This window comes from Nicotiana tabacum, chromosome 5 (assembly GCF_000715075.1).
Source record: "Nicotiana tabacum cultivar K326 chromosome 5, ASM71507v2, whole genome shotgun sequence".
NCBI lineage: Eukaryota > Viridiplantae > Streptophyta > Magnoliopsida > Solanales > Solanaceae > Nicotiana > Nicotiana tabacum.
The window spans coordinates 99,980,073-100,001,046 of NC_134084.1; the positions used below are offsets into that span (position 1 = coordinate 99,980,073).

The following is a 20,974-nucleotide window of genomic DNA, read 5'->3' on the forward strand; positions in this document are numbered from 1 at the left end:
AACTCAAAAAGTTAACAAGCCGAGTTCAAGGTGTTAAGGGCGAAAGAGGAATAGAAGGTTTGAACTATGAAGATCTGTGCATACATCCTGATGTGGAATTGCCAGAGGGGTACAAACCTCCCAAGTTTGAAATGTTTGATGGTACGGATGATCCCAGGGTTCACTTAAGGACTTATTGTGACAATCTTGTGGGGGTTGGAAAAGATGAAAAGATTCGAATGAAGCTCTTTATGAGGAGTCTTACTGGGGACGCATTGTCTTGGTATATTAGCCAGAACCCCAAGAAATGGTCCAGTTGGGTGAGCATGGCGTCAGATTTCATAGACCGATTCAGATTCAACACAGAAAATGCGCCTAATTTTTTCTGCATTCAGAATCTCAAAAAGAAACCTACTGAGACCTTCCGTGAATATGCTACTCGTTAGAGGTCGGAAGCCACCAAGGTCAGGCCCGCTTTGGACGAAGAACAGATGAATAAGTTCTTTGTCAGAGCACATTATCCGCAATATTATGAAAGGTTGATGGTTATCGAAAACCACAAATTCTCTGATATCATTAAACTCGGGGAAAGGATCGAGGAAGGAATCAAGAGCGGAATGGTAACAAATTTCGAGGCACTACAAGCCACGAACAAGGCACTCCAGTCAGGTGGCATATCGAAGAAAAGAGAGGTTGGGGCAGTAATGGTGGCCCAAGGCCCAAAAACTCCACTCACATACCAAACACCCCTACCCGCATACCAAACACCTCCACCAACATACCAAGCACCTCCACCTACATACCAAACACCTACACCTACATATCAACCCTTATCTCCCATATATTCTCAACCATCCATTGTCCATCACACCTATAATTCCTAACCATCCCACTTCCAATTACCACCAAATCGCCAAAATTATCCAAGACCAAGACCCAATTTCGACTGCAAGCCACCCAGACAATACACCACCATCGCTGAGCCTATCGACCAATTGTATGAAAGATTAAAGGTCACAGGTTACATCACTCCTATTCCCACTGTGGCGCTAGAAAATCCATCTCAATGGGTTAATCCAAACAAAACCTATGCATACCACTCCGGTATGAAAGGGCACACCACTGCTGAGTGTCGAACATTGAATGATAAGATCCAGACACTCATCGATAATAAGGTCATCCAAGAAAAGGAAGCCGCACCCAATGGCCGCAACAATCCCCTCCCTGATCACAGAGGTAACGGTGTACATGTTATAGAAACAAATGAGGAATGGGACCCTGAGGGATCAATCGGGCTTATACGAGAAGGCGATGACTTTAAGGTTGCAGTTACACTTACTCTTATCATGGTTCAGACTCCGGCACTCATTGACGTTGAGGTAATTTCATCAATTCCATTCGAGGTGGAAGTAGTTCCGCTCGTAGCCGCCTCCGCTCCATTTGAAATAGAAGTGGTCACACCTTTTATCGTGACGATGTCAACCACACTCCCATTCAACTCAAAGGCAATACCATGGGATTATGTCGTCGAGGATCGACGAAAAGGGAAGGCTAAGATAGAGGAATCTGACGTCGCACAAGGGATGACTAGAACTAGAAGAGTCTATACACCTGAGCACCTGGGAGGTTCGAGTAAGGATTCCACTGCTAGACAGCCTGTCATTGAGACCGAACCGTATGACTTGTGGAGGAAAGTACAGGCGAAAGAATATTCTGTTGTTGATCATCTGAACAAAGTCCCTGCTCAGATATCCATCCTGTCACTACTACAGAATTCAGAGGTGCACAAGAACGCCTTGATGAAAGTACTGAGCGAGGCTTATGTACCCAATAATATCATTGGTGGAGAAATGTCCAATATGGTCGGATAGGTGCTGGGGAGCCATAAGATTATCTTTCATGAAGATGAGCTACCGCCCGAAGGTTTGAATCACAATCGAGCACTGCATATTACGATATAATTTAAAGATAAATTCATTGCCAGGGTCCTGGTTGATGGAGGTTCTAGTCTGAATATTTGTACACTGGATTCCCTGAAAAGGTTGGACAAAGGTTTCTATGAAATACGGACCGGAAGCATGAATGTGAAAGCTTTTGATGGGTCCCAGAGGGCCACGATCAGAGAGATCAACCTTTGCTTGCAGATGGGCCAACTTGGTTCGATGTTGAATTCCAAGTGCTTGACATACCAGCCTCATATAATCTTTTGTTGGGCCGCCCATGGATCCATGCTACTAGAGTCGTACCCTCCATACTACATCAAGTCGTGAAATTCAAATGGAACTGCCAGGAGGTAATCATTCATAGAGACGGGAGTAATCCCATCTACACTAGTCAAACCATCCCGGCCATTAGACAGAAGAAGGTTGGGAGGAGAAACCTATCACCACATTGAACGGGTCAATGTCGTCGAGAAAGATAAATGGTGGAGCAACAAAATAGAGAGCATACTAGCATGGTCCGGATATAAACCCGGCAAAGGATTGAGAAAGAACCTTCAAGGTATCACCAAGACAATATGGCTGAAAAATCATGGTACCACCTTTGGACTTGGATACCAGTATACATGGTAAGAATACAGGGAATGGTCACCTCTATGGCGTGGACCGTATTACCCTCTAGAGAAACCGATACCCCATTTGGAACAGGATTTCCTTCAGGCAGATATGGGGAACTGCTGAAGAAGAAACACTAGCTGGGCTGAAGGATTTGTTCTTGGAAGATAAGGATATGGACTGCAGTGCTATAATTGAGGAGGAGAAAGAAGAAGGCCTCTCCATTCAGACTATGGCAAAGGGAGCCATTCCTAGAAACTGGATCGTTACACCATCCCGAGCCCGCCGAGTCCCTGGGTAGCTTGGCAGAATTTATAGTCGTTCTAGGCATTTTAAATTTCCAGCAATTTTGTTTTAAGATTTCTTTGTTTCAAAATAAACGCTCGATTCATTGAGCCAAGCTTTGTTTGAACAATTTTCTCAGTTTTAATCAAATGCATTTATCTTTTATCATTATTCATTACTATTTTCTATACTTTTCCCTTCTACAGTGTTATTATTACTTTTCCTGATGAACCAGTGACTATAATATGTAATGAGGCAACGCAACATGAGAATAGTGACTCAGAGGAAGAAGATGAGATACCCGATGAAATTGTTAGGGAAGTTGAGAACTTTGAGAAAAAGTCTAAATCCATCTTGGACGAAACAAAAGCAGTAAATTTGGGAGACACCAAGACCGTCAAAGAAACCCGCATCAGCATTCACTTGTCGCCAATAGAGAAAGAAGAATGCATCCGTTTTCTAAAAGAATATGAGGGTATCTTTGCGTGGTCGTATGATGATATGACCGGTTTAAGCACATCTATAGTAGCTCACAAGTTTCCTACCAATCCTATGTGTCCGCCAGTCAAGCAGAAACTCCGAAAATTCAAACCGGACATGAGTTTGAAAATCAAGGAAGAAGTTAACAAGCAGATCAAAGCCAAGGTTCTCAGGGTGGTTGAGTACCCAACATGGTTAGCTAATATTGTGTCACTTCCAAAGAAAGACGGGAAGGTCCGAGTATGTGTTGATTATCGGAATTTAAACAGAGCAAGTCCCAAAGACGACTTCCCACTGCCAAATATACACATCCTGATCGATAACTGCGCCAAGCATGAGCTCCAATCCTTTGTAGATTGCTTCGTAGGTTATCACCAGATCTGGATGGATGAAGAAGATGTCGAGAAGACAGCTTTTATTATGCCTTGGGGAGTATACTGTTACAAGATGATGTCATTCGGTCTGAAGAACGCTGAGCTACTTACATGAGGGCCATGACAACCATTTTCCATAATATGATACACAAAGAAATAGAGGTATATGTGAACGACGTCATCATCAAATCCAAGAGAGTCGCAGATCACATAACAGACTTGAGGAAATTCTTCGACAAGCTTAGGAGGTACAATTTGAAGTTGAACCCCGCAAAGTGTGCATTTGGGGTTCCTGCAGGAAAGTTACTGGGATTCATTGTCAGTCGCTGAGGGATCAAACTGGATCCAACTAAAGTCAAAGCTATTCAGGAGTTACCACCACCCAAAAGCAAGAAGGATGTGATGAGCTTCTTAGGGAGGCTCAACTACATCAGCTGATTCATAGCACAATCCACATTAATATCTGAACCCATCTTCAAGATGCTGAGGAAAGATGTCGAGACAAGTTGGATCGAGAATTGTCAGAAAGATTTTGACAAGATAAAAGAATACTTATCCACACCGCCAGTTCTAGTCCTGCCAGAACCATGACGACCTTTGCTGCTTTATCTATCCATGTTATATGGGCCTTTGGATATGTTTTAGGACAACATGATGAGATAGGAAGAAAGGAGCAAGCCATATATTACCTGAGTAAGAAATTCACACCTTATGAAGCCCGGTATTCTCTGCTTGAACGCACTTGCTGTGCTCTGACCTGGACAGCCCAGAAGTTGAGGCATTATTTCTGTACCTACACTACACACCTCATATCCAGGATGGATCCCCTGAAGTACATATTTCAGAAGCCCATGCCTACTGGGAAGTTGGCTAAATGGCAGATACTATTGAGTGAGTTCGACATAGTTTATGTAACTCAAAAAGCAGTTCGCACCAGGACAGCTGGTATTGAAGAGGATTTTTCCACACCAAGATGAAGACAAAGGGAAATTCTCTCCCAACTGGCAAGGTCCGTATATGGTTCACAAAGTACTAACAGGAGGAGCATTCATACTTGCTGAGATGGATGGAGAGATTTGGCCAAAACTAATTAATTCAGATGCAGTCAAGAGATATTATGCCTAGATTACTTCACATTTTCTTTCATGATGTAATTGAACTATGCTTGACCTGATTCCCGTTTAAAAGGGGATATGTAGGCAGCCTTATGGGTTCGGTCATATCATAATAAAGTTTTCATTTCCCCCAAAATCAGAAACTGGGGCAGAATTTTGAAGAGGGTTCTCAAAATTTCGGAGCAAGTCCAGCCAACGCCATCACATGTCAGGAAGCCAGTAATCAGTCAAGAACTAGGGCAAAATTTTGAGAAGGATTCTCAAAATTCCGAAGAAAATTCAGCGAGGTCCACCATTCGCAAACGGTTACAAAACATCTACCAAACTGGGGCAGAATTTTGAGGAGGACCCTCAAAATTCCAACATAAGAGAGCTGCAATGCCTTTGAAATGTGTTATAGTCGCTAGTTCATCAAAGTTACTTGATATATCAAAAATGATCCTACTTTTATCAATGAATGCATATTTTTCGAAAATTCTATTTTTTAACAGTCAGGTGCTACCTAGGGGAACTCGAAAGGGGCTTCCAGAGCGGGGCGAAGCAAGGCCAGCAGATGAAGCAAGAACCAACCTCCCTTCATGAAACTTATGATTTTTATTTGAGCGCAGGCACATTTTGACGATTGCTTTCAGATTCACCATCCATCCGGCCGTTAGACGCTGAACTTATCCTAGCTAAGATATACTCTACCCTTATCTGCTATTTCCTCTTCACATGAGTCTACTCCTTGACTCCACATTTTGCATGAGTCTAATCCTTGACTCCATGTTTGCATGAGTTTAAGCCTGACTCCATATTTGCATGAGTCTAATCCTTGACTCCATATTTGCATGGGGACTAAGCCCTGTCCCGCATTTTGCATGAGGCTAAGCCATGCCTCCATATTTGCATAAGACTAAGCCTTGCCTTTCATTTGCATGGGACTAAGCCCTGTCCCGCATCATGCATGAGGTTAAGCTCTACCTCCATATTTGCCTTCTCTTTACATGATACTAAGCTCTGTCTCCAAATCCTGCATGAGTCTAAGCTCTGACTCCATTCCTGCATAAGTCTAATCCCTGAATCCATATTGCATGAGTCTAAGCCCTGACTCCATATTTGCATGAGTCTAATCCTTGACTCCATATTTGCATGGTGACTATGCCTTGTCCCGCATTTTGCATGAGGCTAAGCCCTGCCTCCATATCTGCATAAGGCTAAGCCTTGCCTTTCATTTGCATGGGACTAAGCCCTGTCCCACATTTTTCATGAGGTTAAGCTCTACCTCCATATTCGCCTTCTCTTTGCATGAGACTAAGCTCTGTCTCCATTCCTGCATGAGTCTAATCCCTGAATACATATTTGCATGAGGCTAATCCTTGCCTCCTCATTTGCATCATAAGAACCCTTGTCTCCCCCACTTGCGGGGGACTAAACATTGTCCCTCTTTGCACCAATGTTGCTCTATTTTCTACTACTATTTACATGCTTTTCAATCGGGCTAAGCTCTGCCTTCCACTTTGCAAGACTAAACCTTGTCTTGTTACATCATATTATTGCATATCATGGGCTGAAACATCGCCAATCTGTCCAAGGGCATCACAGTCTAAAGGCACCATTCTCATAGCCTGAAGACACCATGGCATGACCTGAGAATCTCTCAAATTTGTATATCATTATTCAAAGGTGTCATGGTTCGGAGGCACCATTTTCATGGCCCGAGAATATCATTTCATGGCCTACGAATCCCTTATTAAACAATTCATGGCCCAGGACATCATTGTCCAAGGACGTCATCTTTTACCGTCCGAAGACAACCTTCATTGTCCAAAGGGAATTTGCATCATGTTTAAATTTTCGCAAATACGTTTGTAGCATCTTTTATCTGCAGGTAACCAGTAAACAACGGCTATCCTAGCAGGAGAATCCCGCTCCAGTTCCCTCCAACCGTCCCGAGCCTTAAGTGCTCACCATAGTCGCTTCCACATCTTGGGTCCATTCTTACAAAATTTCATCGGCATACTCCGCAGGTGAATCCAGAACTACACATTGCCTGATTCCTATAAAACCAGGGATATGTAGGTAACTCAAAAATCAGAGTTCGGCCTTTGTCTTTCAAAACATCTCGTCCGGTCAAAATTGGCCATAATTTCTTTACCCGAAAACTCTTTCATCCTTCCCGGGTAAAGAGGGGCAGCTGTTGATACCCAATTTTTTCCTATATATTTTAAATATGCATAAATACCTTCAAAATAGCATATATATATATATGCATGCACGAGGTTTTTATAATTTTCTTCAAGTAGGCCCAGATAAGCATGTCCAAGGTTTTTATTATTTTTTCCATAATTTTTAAGGGTTTAAATTGATTTATTTACTTCCTTTTTATCCATAAAATCCCCAATAATTATTTCCAAAATTATTTTTTTGATAATTCATCTATTTAATTTCTATATTTATGCCAAAATATGGCAAATGTAATTTAATGTATTTTTACAATTACATTTGGTATTTTTAAAGCTAAATTGCATATAATTGCAATGTTAGCCCATTTTGAGATATAATTATGTTTTATATGCATAAAATTGGATCTTGTATTTCTAAATTGTTAATTATGTATTTAAAATTGTTTTGGCACCTTAAATTATTTCCAGAAATTATCTATTATTCTTATAAATTAAATAGGAAAAAACTGGCTATTTAAATTATAGCCAATTTGGCTTTCAGTTATAGCCAAATCGGACTCCAAATCCCAGCCCAATTTTACCATTAAAAAACCTGACCCATAAACTATTAACCCTTACCCAAACCCGGAACCCACCAACCCATTTTAATCTAGACCGTTGATCTCCCTCATCAACAGTCCAAATAATTCCTTTCCTTTTTAATTTCCAAACGACCCCTAAACCTAATTCATTTCCCCCAATCCGCCGCCTTCAGATGCTATCTCATATCCACACTTCTCTTAAACCTAACCCTAGACTCCTTCACTCCCCTCTGTCTCCGGTCATCTCCGGCGACTATCCCTTTCAACCCAAGCCTCCAATGGGTCTCTCATCACCATGCTCATCATCTCTAAGGCCTTAAAGGATCCTGGTCCATGTCGATTTAGACCTAGGGTTTCTGTTTCTGTTACTTATGGGTTCTCCGGTGTGATTTTGGGCAAAATCACACCTTGTATGTCACGATCGGTGAAGTTTCAACAAGTTCTTTTGATTTTTACTTGGGTTTCTTTTTGAAACCCTAACTCTCTTCTGAATCTCTCAGATCTATGTTATTTTTATGCTTTAAGCCTATTTCCTTCAGTGATTTGCTTATTCTCAAACTTTCTTCTGAAAGATCTTCTCCTCTAAACCATTTTTACTCCCTTTGAAAAACTAGGGTTTTCGGAGTTCTTTCTACACCAGTTTCGATTGATTTCTTTATGATTAAACCTTTTTCCTTGTTTTTCTCGACCGATTCTAAGTTCTTACTGCTTTTTAACTCAACTCTGTTAAAAAGCCCTAATTTCTTAAATATTTTCTTCACTTGTTTCTGTGAGTTAGCATGAGTTTCTTTACTTGTTTTTGTGTGTTAGCCTGATTTTCTTTGCTTGTCTCTGTGTGTTAGCTTGATTTTCTTTACTTTGCTTCTGTGTATTAGCATGATGTTCTCCACTTTGGTTCTGTGTGTTAGCATGACTTTCCTTTACTTCCTTTCTGTGTGTTAGCCTGTTTACCTGGTTTTTGTTAATCTCTTGTGGTCACCATGCTTCGAATATGTTCTGTTAAATCTCTAGTCTACTTACATCACCTATACATGGCTGTGTTTGCTCATCTTTTGTTTCTTTCTGCCTATATAATCGACCTTATTTGTTTGCTACTTCTATTCAATCGTCTCTATTTATATGTTGAGGTATGCAGAATCATGACTCCCCATGATTGATTCTGATTTTCCTTAACTTTTGGTAATTGAAAGATTTTCCTTCAAAGTCCTAGAATTCTACTCGTCTGTTTGAATTAACTGATTGTATTACCTTATTTACTATGGTACTTTGTTTTACTTAGTCTTTCCTTAATTGGGTCCTTCTAAATTTGGTCCTAATTGGCTATTTTATGCCTACTGAATCTTGACCCTTTTCTTATTTAATCATGCACTGATTTTCCTTCCTCCCTTATATGGTACTGAATCTTCCCGTTTGGCCTTGACTCCCTTAACTCAAGGAAGTACTTCCTTGACTCTCTAGATGATTGATTCTGAGTTCTTAAACTAGTACACTACTATGATTTTTTTACCTACTTTCAACTATAAATACTTTAAGACTTTCACAAACAGCACACATACTTGGCTTTCAAAACCCCCTCTCTTACTTAAAATCTCTGTGTTATTCTACTACTACTAGCCGGCTGCAAGCCAAGGCTAATTATATATATTCCTTGGTTCTTTCATTCTGCTTACTTTTTATCTTCACTAGTGTGTCCTAGTTTAATTTACAGTCTCAACAACAACATGTTTCTCTTCTTGTTTCAGTTTTTTTTATTTCTAGCCTGCTTTCACTTGTGGTTTTGTTGTGAAGTTTGTAGTTAAGCATGCTAATATGACCCCCCTCCCTTTAAGTTCATGTATTCTCTCGATGTGTCCTGCACTTTCACTCTACTCCTAGTTAATAAGTTCTCCCCCCTATAGTATGTGTACTACCTTGGGATCCTCTTGAGAACACTTTGAACTCTGGCATACTGAGGTTGGCTTTTCATACTGCACTGGTTCAATGCCTGGCTATTAAGTCTAGGTGTAAGCATTGCCCGGGGTCCTTGAGACCCTTAGGGAACTTTGATACACCTAGACTCTGATTTGTCTATGGAAATGAGTCTCGAAAGACCATTGGAGGCTTTGGGTAATTGTGGCCTAATTGCAAGCTCTTTATAGAACAGCTTCTTAATTTTCTATTTCGCTTATGTAATTCATTTGTTGACCTGTAATAACTTGTAAACAAATATTTGGGGTATTTAGTGAAAGGGTGGGTAGATGTATACTTTGGTGGGTAACTTGGGTAGAAATCCTACTTTTAGGATTTATTTTCAAATCTGCTTGCCTTACTCGATAGAAAACATGCCTATAGGGTTTTATTCCTATTGAATCTGATTGCTTTTGCATAATAGAAAACATGCCTATAGGGTTTTTATTCCTGTTGAATCTGATTGATATTTCATAGTAGAATCATGCCTACAGGGTTCCACTTTTAATTTCATAATAGAAATCATGCCTATAAGGACTTCACTTTTAATGTCACTTGCATCCGACACAAACCATGTTCTTAAATCATGCATTTGTTATGTTAGAAACCATGTTTCTAGGTTCCAAGCCATTATGTTTTAAATCAACTCAAGTATAGATATCATGCCTATAGGATGAAATTCTGATTTATTAAGTCTTTCATATTCTACTGCAAATTGACTAAAAACAGTAATACGCCTAGATATCATGTCTATAGGGATCTAACTCGCAAGTCTATCTGGTAATTCTAATTAGCCCAATAGATCAATCGTGTCTCGCCTAGTTTACTTCTCAAAACTGGCCTTATTAAGCGATAACTTTTCTAAAATTAGTCCTTTCAAAACTGCTATAATCTCATTAGATATCCTGCCTATAGGTTTAAAAAGGGACTATTTCTGAGCTTGTCTTGTTTTTGCATTAACATAAATATCAGTCCTGCATATAGGCAAGCCTTAGGGCATTTTCAAAACTTGCACTTCTCTGAAGCTATTTCTGTCACTCAACGTTTCTGAATTCTAATGGGTTTTTAAAAGAGATCCTAGGCAACTAATAGGTTGTGACTTCTGTATCTGAAAGTGGTTTATTCCTGCATAATCACTAAGAAATTCTGCTTTAGGACTCTAATTACTAAAGACCTTACTTGTGGTTGAGTCATGCTGCATGTATGCTTGTTTGCGAAGGAAACTATGAGCCTTTAATTGCTCCACTTATGTGAAAGTCCTAAATGCTTTTCTTTGACTGTCGCTTTAGATTTTTGCCTTTAAAACCTTAAGGGTATGTCCAGAACTGCCTATAGGTAGAGGTCCTAACTCCCTCCGGGACTATTAAGAAGGGACGGGTAGCAGCACGTAATAGGAATCAGTGACCAACACTCACTTTGCATGACCGATAAGGGGACGGGAAGGGTAGACATGGGATATGATGTCTACGCATTAATGTCACGTGTAGCCCCTCAATAAGGAGTGTTTAACGGACATTACGTGGGGTGATCCTATAGGATAAACAACCTAGGACCCCCCTCCCCTTTTACCCCAAACCATCTCCTTGTTTAACACTTTTCTTTATAATTTGTTCAACCTTTATTTCACTACTTGACTTGTTCAAACATGCTATACTTATTTGATTCAACTATTTGTATGGACTAATTTGTAAATATAAGTTCAGTCGAGACCCACAGTTGTGGACCAAGAGGGGTACCTAACACCTTCCCCTCGAGGTTATCTCGAGCCCCTACCCTAATCTCTGGTAATGTAGACCAACCCAAGAGTTAATCACTCTAGGTGTCCTAATGCACCATAATCAGTTAGGTGGCGACTCTTCAAATACCCAATTCCCAAAAGGAAATGAGTCACTACACCCCATAGAATGTCGAAACCCGGACCTCTCTCCGCGATGAGGGGAAAAAGGGGGCGCGACAATGCTAGGTATCATCAGGTCTTGATGGTTGAGGATGATGCAGAAAAGATGGCTTTCACTACCCCTTGGGGTACTTACTATTACAGGGTCATGCCTTTTGGTTTGAAGAACGCCGAGGCAACTTACATGAGAGCTATGACTTCCATCTTTCATGACATGATGCACCAAGAAATCGAGATGAATGTGGACGATGTGATCATTAAATCAATAATGCAGGACAACCATGTTCGGGATCTGAGAAAGTTCTTTGAGCGTTTGCGTAAGTATGACTTGAAGTTAAATCCAGCTAAATATGCATTTGGAGTTCCGTCTGGGAAACTTTTGGGGTTTATAGTCAGTCGAAGGGGCATTGAGCTAGATCCAACAAAGATTAAATCTATTCGGTATTTGCCTCCTCCGAGAACCAAGAAAGAGGTTATGAGTCTGTTGGGAAGGTTGAATTACATCAGCAGGTTCATTGCTCGTTGACTTCGACATGTGAACCCATATTTAAGTTGTTGAAGAAAGATGTGGCAATTAGATGGATAGATGAGTGTCAGGAAGCTTTCGACAAAATCAAAGAATATCTGTCGAACCCGCCAGTCTTGGTCCAACCCGAACCTGGAAGGCATTTGTTTTTGTATTTGACAAACTTGGAGAATTCCTTTGGATGTGTTCTCGGGCAAAATGATGTGACCGGAAAGAAAGAACAAGACATATACTATTTGATCAAGAAGTTCACTAGTTATGAAGTCAAATACACTTTATTAGAAAGGACTTGTTGCGCCCTAACTTCGGTCGCTCAGAAGTTTAGGCATTACTTGTTGGCTTACACCACTTATCTCATCACCAGATCGAATCCTTTGAAATACATATTCCAAAAGCCAATGCCCACAGGGAGGTTAGCAAAATGGCAAATCCTACTCACCGAGTTTGATATAGTCTATGTCACCCGCACGGCAATGAAAGCTCAAGCTTTAGCAGATCACCTAGCTGAAAATCTTGTTAATGATGAATATCAGCCTTTGAGTACTTACTTTCCGGATGAGGAACTAATTCAGTTGACGTAATCTCAGAAGACACCAACACTTGGAAAATGTTCTTCGATGGAGCTGTGAATGCAAAAGGTGTCGGGATTGGGGCAATTTTGATCTCACCCACCGGTCAGTACTATCCGGCCATAGCCCAGCTTCGATTTTTTTGCACAAACAATACTACCAAGTATAAAGCCTGCATTATGGGCATGAACATGGCAATCAATCAAGATGTGGAAAAATTGTTAATCATGGAAGATTCGGACTTGATTATCCGACAAGCTCAGGGTGAATGGGAAACTCGGTATGTCAAGCTTATTCTATACAAGCAACATGTGGAAGATCTTAGCAAGAGGTTCAAGTCCGCCGAGTTTAGGTACATTCCTCAGTTTCACAATGAGTTAGCCGATGCACTAGCTACTTTGTCCTCGATGCTGCCATATCCAAGAAATGTCCACATTGACCCACTGGAAATCCAAATTCGAGAAAGACATGGTTATTGCAGCACAGTTGAAATAGAGCCTGATGTTCAGCCATGGCATCATGATATCAAAAGATTCTTGAAAACAAAAGAATATCCCGAGCAAGCTAGTGGAGACCAAAAGAGAACCATTAGAAGGCTTTCCAGTGGCTTCTTTTTGAGCGGAGAGGTTTTGTACAAAAGGACTCCAGATCTGAATCTTTTAAGATGTGTGGATGCCCAAGAGGCCAGAAGGATCATGAATGAAGTGAACGCATGAGTATGCGGACCCCATATGAATGGATACATCCTTGCAAAGAAAATCCTTCGAGCAGGCTATTACTGGATGACCATGGAAAAGGATTGTTTTAGTTTTGTCCGAAAGTATCATTAGTGTCAGGTACACGGTGACCTGATTCATGCACCGCCTTCAAAATTACATCCTATGTCAGCACCGTGGCCGTTCATTGCTTGGGGATGGATGTTATTGGGCCAATCAAGCCAAAAGTTTCAAAGTGGCACATATTCATATTAGTTGCCATTGACTACTTCACAAAGTGGGTCGAAGCAGTCACTCTCAAAGTCGCCACTAAGAAAGCAATGGTGGACTTCATGCATTTCAACATTATCTATCGTTTTGGTATTCCTAAAACTATCATTACAGACAATGCTGCAAATTTGAATAGTCATTTGATGAGGGAGATATGCAAACAATTTAAGATCACGCAACGAAATTCTACCCCTTATTGGCCCAAAGCCAATGGTGTTGTTGAAGCAGCAAAAAAGAACCTTCAAGAAGATCATCAGGAAAATGATCCAAAGTTCTAGGCAATGGCATGAAAAGTTGCCTTTTGCATTGTTGGGATATCGCACAACTATGCGCACATCAGTTGGGGAAATACCCTATCTATTGGTTTATGTCACTGAAGTTGTAATACCCGCAGAAGTTGAAATTCTATCTCTTTGAATCATTGTTGAAGTTGAGATTGAGGACAATGAATGGGTCAAGACTCGTCTAGAACAGTTAACCCTGTTGATGAAAAGCAGATGGTCGCAGTTTGCCATGGGCAGTTGTATCAACAAAGAATGGCCCGTGCCTACAACAAGAAAGTGCGGCCTAGGAATTTTAAAGTGGGACAGCTCGTTTTGAGATGTATTCTCCCACATCACAAGGAAGCAAAAAAGAAACTTCGCTCTAAACTGGAAGGGTCCGTACATTATAAGAAAATTATTGCCAAAAGGGGCGTTGTACTTGGGAGACATTGAAGGAAATGACCTAGAAACGGCTGTCAATGCAGACACGGTCAAAAGGTATTACGTTTAACCATTCTGCGATACAAAGATTCTCTGGTTGGTTGACGAAGGCTTTCATTCTCACTACCCAAACACTTTAACCCTTTGTTAACCCTTTGAGCTGGTTACCTTTCTGTGATTACCCTCTTTGGAACCCGAAAATGTTTGTACAAAAAAAACAAAATTTCCCTGAACTATGTTCAACTTGATTCCGAAAGGATACGTAGGCAGCCTCTTTCTGGGGTTCAGTCACACCAAAACAAAAATCCACATTCCCCCCAAAGATGAAACTGGGGTAGAATTTATAATGGTTCACGACGGTTCGCCTGAAAGGTTCCAAAGTTGTAATTCAATCCAAACTCTTTTACCCTAAATCCTGTTCAAAGTCATTCTGATCAATCGGTAAAGATGTTCAAAATGGGAGGATGTTGGTTACTTGGATCTGATACAATCAAATGAGAGAAATAAAATGAGAGAGTCTTATTGGTGAAAACTCACACGGGCACCGTAAGGCGATGATGAGCAGAGAAATTGAAAATGAGAGATTTTTATTAGTAAAAACTCATAAAGAGCACTATACGGCGACGGAAAGAAGAGAAATGAGAGAGGTCAGTTGATGAAAACCCGCAAAGGGCGCCACTGATCGAAAAAGGAATCACTTATAACCATCGGTACTGATAAGAGTCCTGGCAAGGTTTCTCGGTTATGGATTATGAAGGGTTTTATGAGAGTTGGATGGTTTGCACAGATCGGGTATCCAGTCCAAGAAGCATGTCATGTCTACTGAAGTCTGCATACACTCCAGATAAGTCCTTCTTTCCTTTCCCCAAAAGGGACACTTCTCGTTTAAATTCATTATCCTACCCATTGTTTACTTTTCTTTGAATCCCTTTCGGTCTAATTCTCCTCCGAAACTAATACAAAGAAAAGATGGCAATATTGGTTTTACAGGGTTTTGTTTGACAAAAGAATTCAAGAAAAGCACCCAACCTCAGTAGGTGCATCAAGTCGATCTCAACTGGCCATGATGGTCGATGCTCCAGAATCAAAACTTTTGAAAAGGAAAGGAATCAAAAGTCAAATACCCATAAACGCAAAATAAAATGAAAAGGCCAAGCCCCACACGGGTTTACCATCATGTGGAATTCTGGAAAGTCACGATCCCGGGGTTTAGGAATGAAACCAATTTCCAGAAAGCCAGCGAGCAATGGAGATTTTCATTGAAAGAATTGGGCCAAGATCAAGTGATCGAAACAATCTAGGCCATAAAACCAACCACTGTTTCAAACTGACAAATTGTTCTTTGATTTGAAAACAGCAAAACAAGTGCAGTCCAAAACAACCTTGCAAGAAGCAGGTGCAATAAAAGCAAGGCACGCAGAAACCAAAACGGTTATGCAGCAAAAGTTGGACCTTAAAAAGGGAAGTCCCTTTTTAAACTCTTCATTAATTCTCCTAAATAAAATGAAAAGTAAAAAAAAAATCAATATCATGGTAGCCTAGAGTCTCCAATCTATAGCTACGTTTTTCCAACATAGGGTCTCATTCCCTAGTCGCTGCCAGCGTAACCTGGTAGTCTTTTCCAGTATAGGGTCCCACTCCCTAGTTGATCTCCGGCATAACCCGAGGACCTTTCTGGCATAACCCGATGACTTTCTCGGCATAACCCATGGACCCTTTACAGCATAACCCAATGAATTCCCCGGCATAACCCGTGGACCTTTCCAGCATAACCCGAGGACCTTTTCTGGCATAACCCAATGACTTTCCCGGCATAACCCGATGACTTTTTTGGCATAACCCATGGACCTTTTCCGGCATAACCCGATGACCTCCCCAACATAACCCGAGGACCTTTTCCGGCATAACCCGATGACTTTCCCAGCATAATCCATGGACCTTTCCGGCATAACCCGATGACTTTCCCGTTATAACCCAAGGACCTTTTCGGCATAACCTGTGGACCTTTCCAGCATAACCCTATGAATTTCTCGGCATAACCCGTGGACCTCCCCGGCATAACCCGAGGACCTTCCCTGGCATAACCCAGTCATTTCTTTCCAGCATAACTTGGTAACCTTTCCATCTCGGGGCCTCCGATCCCCAGTTGATTTCATTGTAAATATAGGGTCTCCACTCCCTAATTTCTTTTCTCAGGGATACACAATCCCTATTTTAATTGCTTTCAATAAAGAAGTAGTTTAGATTTTTGTTACAATAACTCACGAAATTTTCCTAGTGAAAACTGGGGTCGAAAAATTTCGTTCGTTTGTTTGTTTTGGTGCCTGAACAGGTATTTTACCATGAGGAACGAGGTTTGAGATGACCAAAAGAAGAAGTCTCAATCCAAATAAAAGAAAATAAAAACAAGAAACGCAGTGAACTCTAAGTGTAGAAGCGGAGAAAAGATGCGGACTGCTCAAAATATGATTGAAATCACAAGATTTGCATGTCCCGCCTTGATCCGAAAAGCTGAAGAAAAATAAACTAGTTGTCGCAGCTAACGAGCATCAAGATTCAGATCAGAGTCTGTAGGAAGAACCAGCCAAGACTCAAGATCAAGCTTTAAAAGGTTTATAGATAGGAATCTTGTAAGTCGTAGTTGATAGGCTTAGCTAGTTTAGCTTTTAATCTTTCATTTTGGTCTAATAAGGAGCTCAGCAAGTAGAAACAGCAACAACAGTAGTGAAATCACAAATTTTAGGTAGTCCCAGCTACCAAAACTTTAAGAATTACACCGACCTGATTCCTTTATAGCCAAGGATATGTAGGCAACCTCCGAAGCAAGGTTCGGTCAAACTTTTTCAAAATGCTTCCAAATGGAGTTTCAAACGGGCAAAAATTGCTCGTAGTTGCTCACTTTATCTTTGCCCGAAAACTCTTCATGTTTTCAAGAAAAGAGGGGCAGCTGTGAGCACCTAATTTTTGTCCTACATGAAAATAACTCCTAAAAAATAGTCTAAAAATAATTTTAATTAATTTTTAAGAGTTTTTCTTTATTTAGTTGCATTTCATGCATGTTTAATATTTTTAAAAATCATAAAAAAATTGTCACATTTTAATTTCATGTCATCTTAGATTCAATTTGCATGTAGGAATTAATTTTATTAAGCAAAAATCACAAAAATAGTTATTTTTACATATTTAGATTTTAGTCTTTAAAATTAGCATTTCTCTTTAGTTTTAAGTTAATTAGTTGTTTTAATGTTAGAAATAGATAAAGAATTTTAATTTCTACAAAATAAATTGATTTAGGATTTTAATTAATTAAAGAAAAAAACAAATAAAATGAAAATGAAAAAAGAAATTTTAGTCTTGATGTATTGGGCCACCACAAAGAACAAATACAGTGGCCCAAATTTTTGTTCCGCCCAGCCAGCCCAAGTCAAAAAATGACACGGCCCAAATCCCCTTACTTAAGACCCTCTTTATCTTAACCCTAGAGAACCACCTGAACCCCAACCTAAAAAAAGTTTTGGAGAAGCAAACGGCGCAGAACCCCTGGTCCTTTCCGAAAAAAATCAAAAAAAATGGTGATTCTCATCCCTCATCTTCATCACTGATACAATCTCACACGATAAGCACTCCCCTCCCACTTCTGCTTTCATCTTCTTCATCTATCACCATGGAAGCTGGCCAAAACCAGCCGTGAAACCTCCATTGTCGGCGAGCTCCGCTAGAAATCAGCAAAAAACTAACTCGAGTCAGCCACGCCCCACCCATCTCTTTCACTCACGGATACACACGCGCGCGCTTGATCTTGTTGAGAGAGGAAGTTTGCACTTCTAATTTTAGATCTAGAAAACTTCAAAAGAAGAGAAAAAAAATCGAAAAAAGAGACTAAAAGGCCGTTTAGATTTTCGCTTCATGGTTTGATCATTTCTGGGTTTCGAGGGCTGTTTGAGTTATAAATTTGCTGTTCGTCTGCTAATTCTGTTATTCTGACTCACTTCCGTCGAGTTTTTCTCGTCGAGTTTATATTTTTGTATTCAACAAATCTTCATGTATATAAAAAGAGGTCCGAATTTGTTGGTTTGTCGCTGCTGATTTTCTACTGTAGCAACATAGCTGAGTTCGTTTTCAATTTTTCGACCTTTAAATTTCATTTCTGGTGCTATTTTCAAGGTAATCCTCTACTGCCTCACATATTATCTCCTAATGTACTGAAGTTTGATTTTTTCCAGATTTATTATAATATGAGATTGTTGCCTTTCGTTGATTTACCTGCTATTACTAGTTAGATTTATGCACTTTGATTAGTTCTTAGAATGAAATAATTGCCATCTGTTCAATGTCTGAAATCATGGTTCATTACTGATGCATCTGTTAGTATTGTTTGGATTCAGTCATTTTAAATTTAGTTTTAACACAAAATGAACTGCTTATGAACTCGATGAATATATATTGGGTATGGTATTCTTGAAGTATAAGCATTCTGTTTGGTTTGATCCCAGCACATCTCTGTATTCTATTATTTCAAATTAATTATAGCTGCATTAAGATTAAGGCATGTTGTTTGTTCATTGGAAGTTGTGTTGTATAAAATGCTAAAATATGGATTTGGAGTTTGATGGTTAAATGAGATACTACTGATGTTTCAGTTTGCATACGTGACCCAAAAGTCTTGATTGATTATGTCTACATAAATTCATGCTTGCTCGTTTTCATTCAATACGGGCAATTAATTTTGGTGACACATTATTCTGTTAACGATGGATATATTTTATCTCATATGATGCTTCATTTCTCACCATTGCAAATTTTATTGTTAAAGTGACGTTAATGAACATTAAGAAATAATTAATTATGAACACTCGTAGCTCGCTTTAGGCGCGATTAATAAATCATCGTGGTCATGGGTATGATTCTAGTGGCATGGTCATGATACCTAATTTCCAAAATCGGGTGTGCATTTCATGTGACCCGATCATAACAACTTTGAGCATTAATAATAAAATAAACATGTCATGAATCGCGGGTGCATTTCATGTAGCGTGGTTTGCGGTGTGTTCCAAAACAACAAGTGTACGGTAATCGTAACTTGTTCAAGAAAAAATCCATAAATCCTAAAGGCGTTTAAAATAATTAAAAGCGGTTATAAAGTTAAAATGCACCATAGGTTTAAAACATGTAATAAATCAGATAATAGGCAATTATTAATAGTTTAAGCGACCGTGCTCGAACCATGGGACCCGGGAATGCCTAACACCTTCTCCCGGATTAACAGAATTCCTTATCTAGAATTTCTAGTTTCGCAGGCTTTTAAACAAAGTCGAAAATTTTTCCGATTTGGGATTTAAAATAAACCGGTGACTTGGGACACCAAATGAACTATTCCAAGTGGCGACTCTGAAAATAAATAAAATAATCCCATTTCAAATAATGTCACTTTAATTGGAAAACTCCCTTATATCCCTCATCTAGTAAAAATGAGGTGTGACAACCATATGAATTGTCGTAAGTGTTCTCTATTCGATTTTGGTTATATTTCATTAATCTATCTTCGATTTTAGCGTTTGGTTGTTGATATTTTTTTTTGAATCCACTAGGCATTATGCCTAGGGCTGATTTTCATATATAAAAAGTAAAGTACAACAAAGGAGGGGGACATAAACCTGACATCCAAAAATATGGTACATGGGCATCTGGTCATCAAAACATGACAACCAGATGAAACCTGAATTCTATGATGAGTTAGACCTATAATGATGTTCCAATTGACTATCCAACAATGATAGACAATTGGATGTACAAAATTAGAGGTGAAGTAAGCCTAGGTCAACTATACAAAAATGCACAAGTGAACCTAAATCTACTAAGGGAAGTGGAGAGCCATCTTCCATATACAACAAGTTCTACATCTTGTAAAGGTGTAGAAATTCCCTATGGGGCATGGCCAAAAACATGTGTAATGGGAGGTATCTTCAATCTTTCTTTGACATTGGTGTCAAAGAAAGCCAGATTGAAGATGTCTTTCAAAAAGGTCTCTATTTGTGGACATAGTGACAAATGATGTCTGTTATTGCTGACATAAGAGGGTAAGCATTGGGTTGTGTCTTGCATCCAGTGAAGCCGGAAGCATACAGTTGATACTTATAGATTGTGGATGCTGAAACTTATGCAGTATGTGATCTTGTGCTAGAAAGAACATGTGGTATAAATGAGCAGCTGAACTAGGTCTGGGCCCCTAGAAGTGTTCAGCTGAGAATTTGTGCACGTGATGGTTTGCTTGGGCTGTAGTAGAGAGGTTAAAGGGTGAAGTTGTAGCTGCTAATAGCTTGGGCTTCTATGGATGTGATTTCCTACTTTCAGATCTATCCCATGTGGATCTTCCACGGTGTTTCTACTGATGTGTATGTAGCTGAAGGTGAGCATGTGGCGATTCCTACAGGTTCTAGTAGGAAAGCTGTGATAGGCCCATAAAAATTGACACAATTGCAGGAGGTTGAGCATTTGAAATACTAATACCACTCCTTGCAATTGACTCAATATTTTGAGCCTATCTCTGGTACCTGCAAAAAGAAACAAACAGATTAGTGAAAAACCTTTTGCTCCTAGGTTCTTGTGTATACTGGGAGCACTGATGGAGAGTAAGTTGTGAAGATCTGGGCTATTCAGTGGGGGTATGAAGTGAGATGTTGACTGTTGTTGGCTTGAAAAGCTAAAGGTTGGTGTGTGGCAACCTACTGAAAGAAAAAAATCTGCTCCCAGGTTCTTGTGTATTCTGGGAGCATCATGGAATTTTGGACTGTGAGCAAAGGGATTTGGGTTG

The 20,974-nt window shown here is 39.9% G+C and overlaps 1 protein-coding gene across 1 annotated transcript; it reads left to right on the forward strand.

Annotated features, from left to right (window-relative positions):
* The first annotated feature begins 12,664 nt into the window (after positions 1 to 12,664).
* Positions 12,665 to 20,625, forward strand: LOC107808004 (uncharacterized). Its single transcript, XM_016632486.1, has 2 exons — positions 12,665 to 12,976; positions 20,515 to 20,625. The coding sequence occupies exons 1-2, from the start codon at positions 12,665 to 12,667 to the stop codon at positions 20,623 to 20,625; spliced, it is 423 nt and encodes a 140-aa protein (XP_016487972.1).
* The last annotated feature ends 349 nt before the right edge of the window (positions 20,626 to 20,974 follow it).

Bases quoted from the DNA above. Each gene is read 5' to 3' on its own strand.
- LOC107808004 (XM_016632486.1), top strand. From the start codon at position 12,665: ATGGCAATCAATCAAGATGTGGAAAAATTGTTAATCATGGAAGATTCG. The intron at 12,977-20,514 runs GTTCAGCCATGG...TCCTACTTTCAG, and splicing joins CAGTTGAAATAGAGCCTGAT to ATCTATCCCATGTGGATCTT.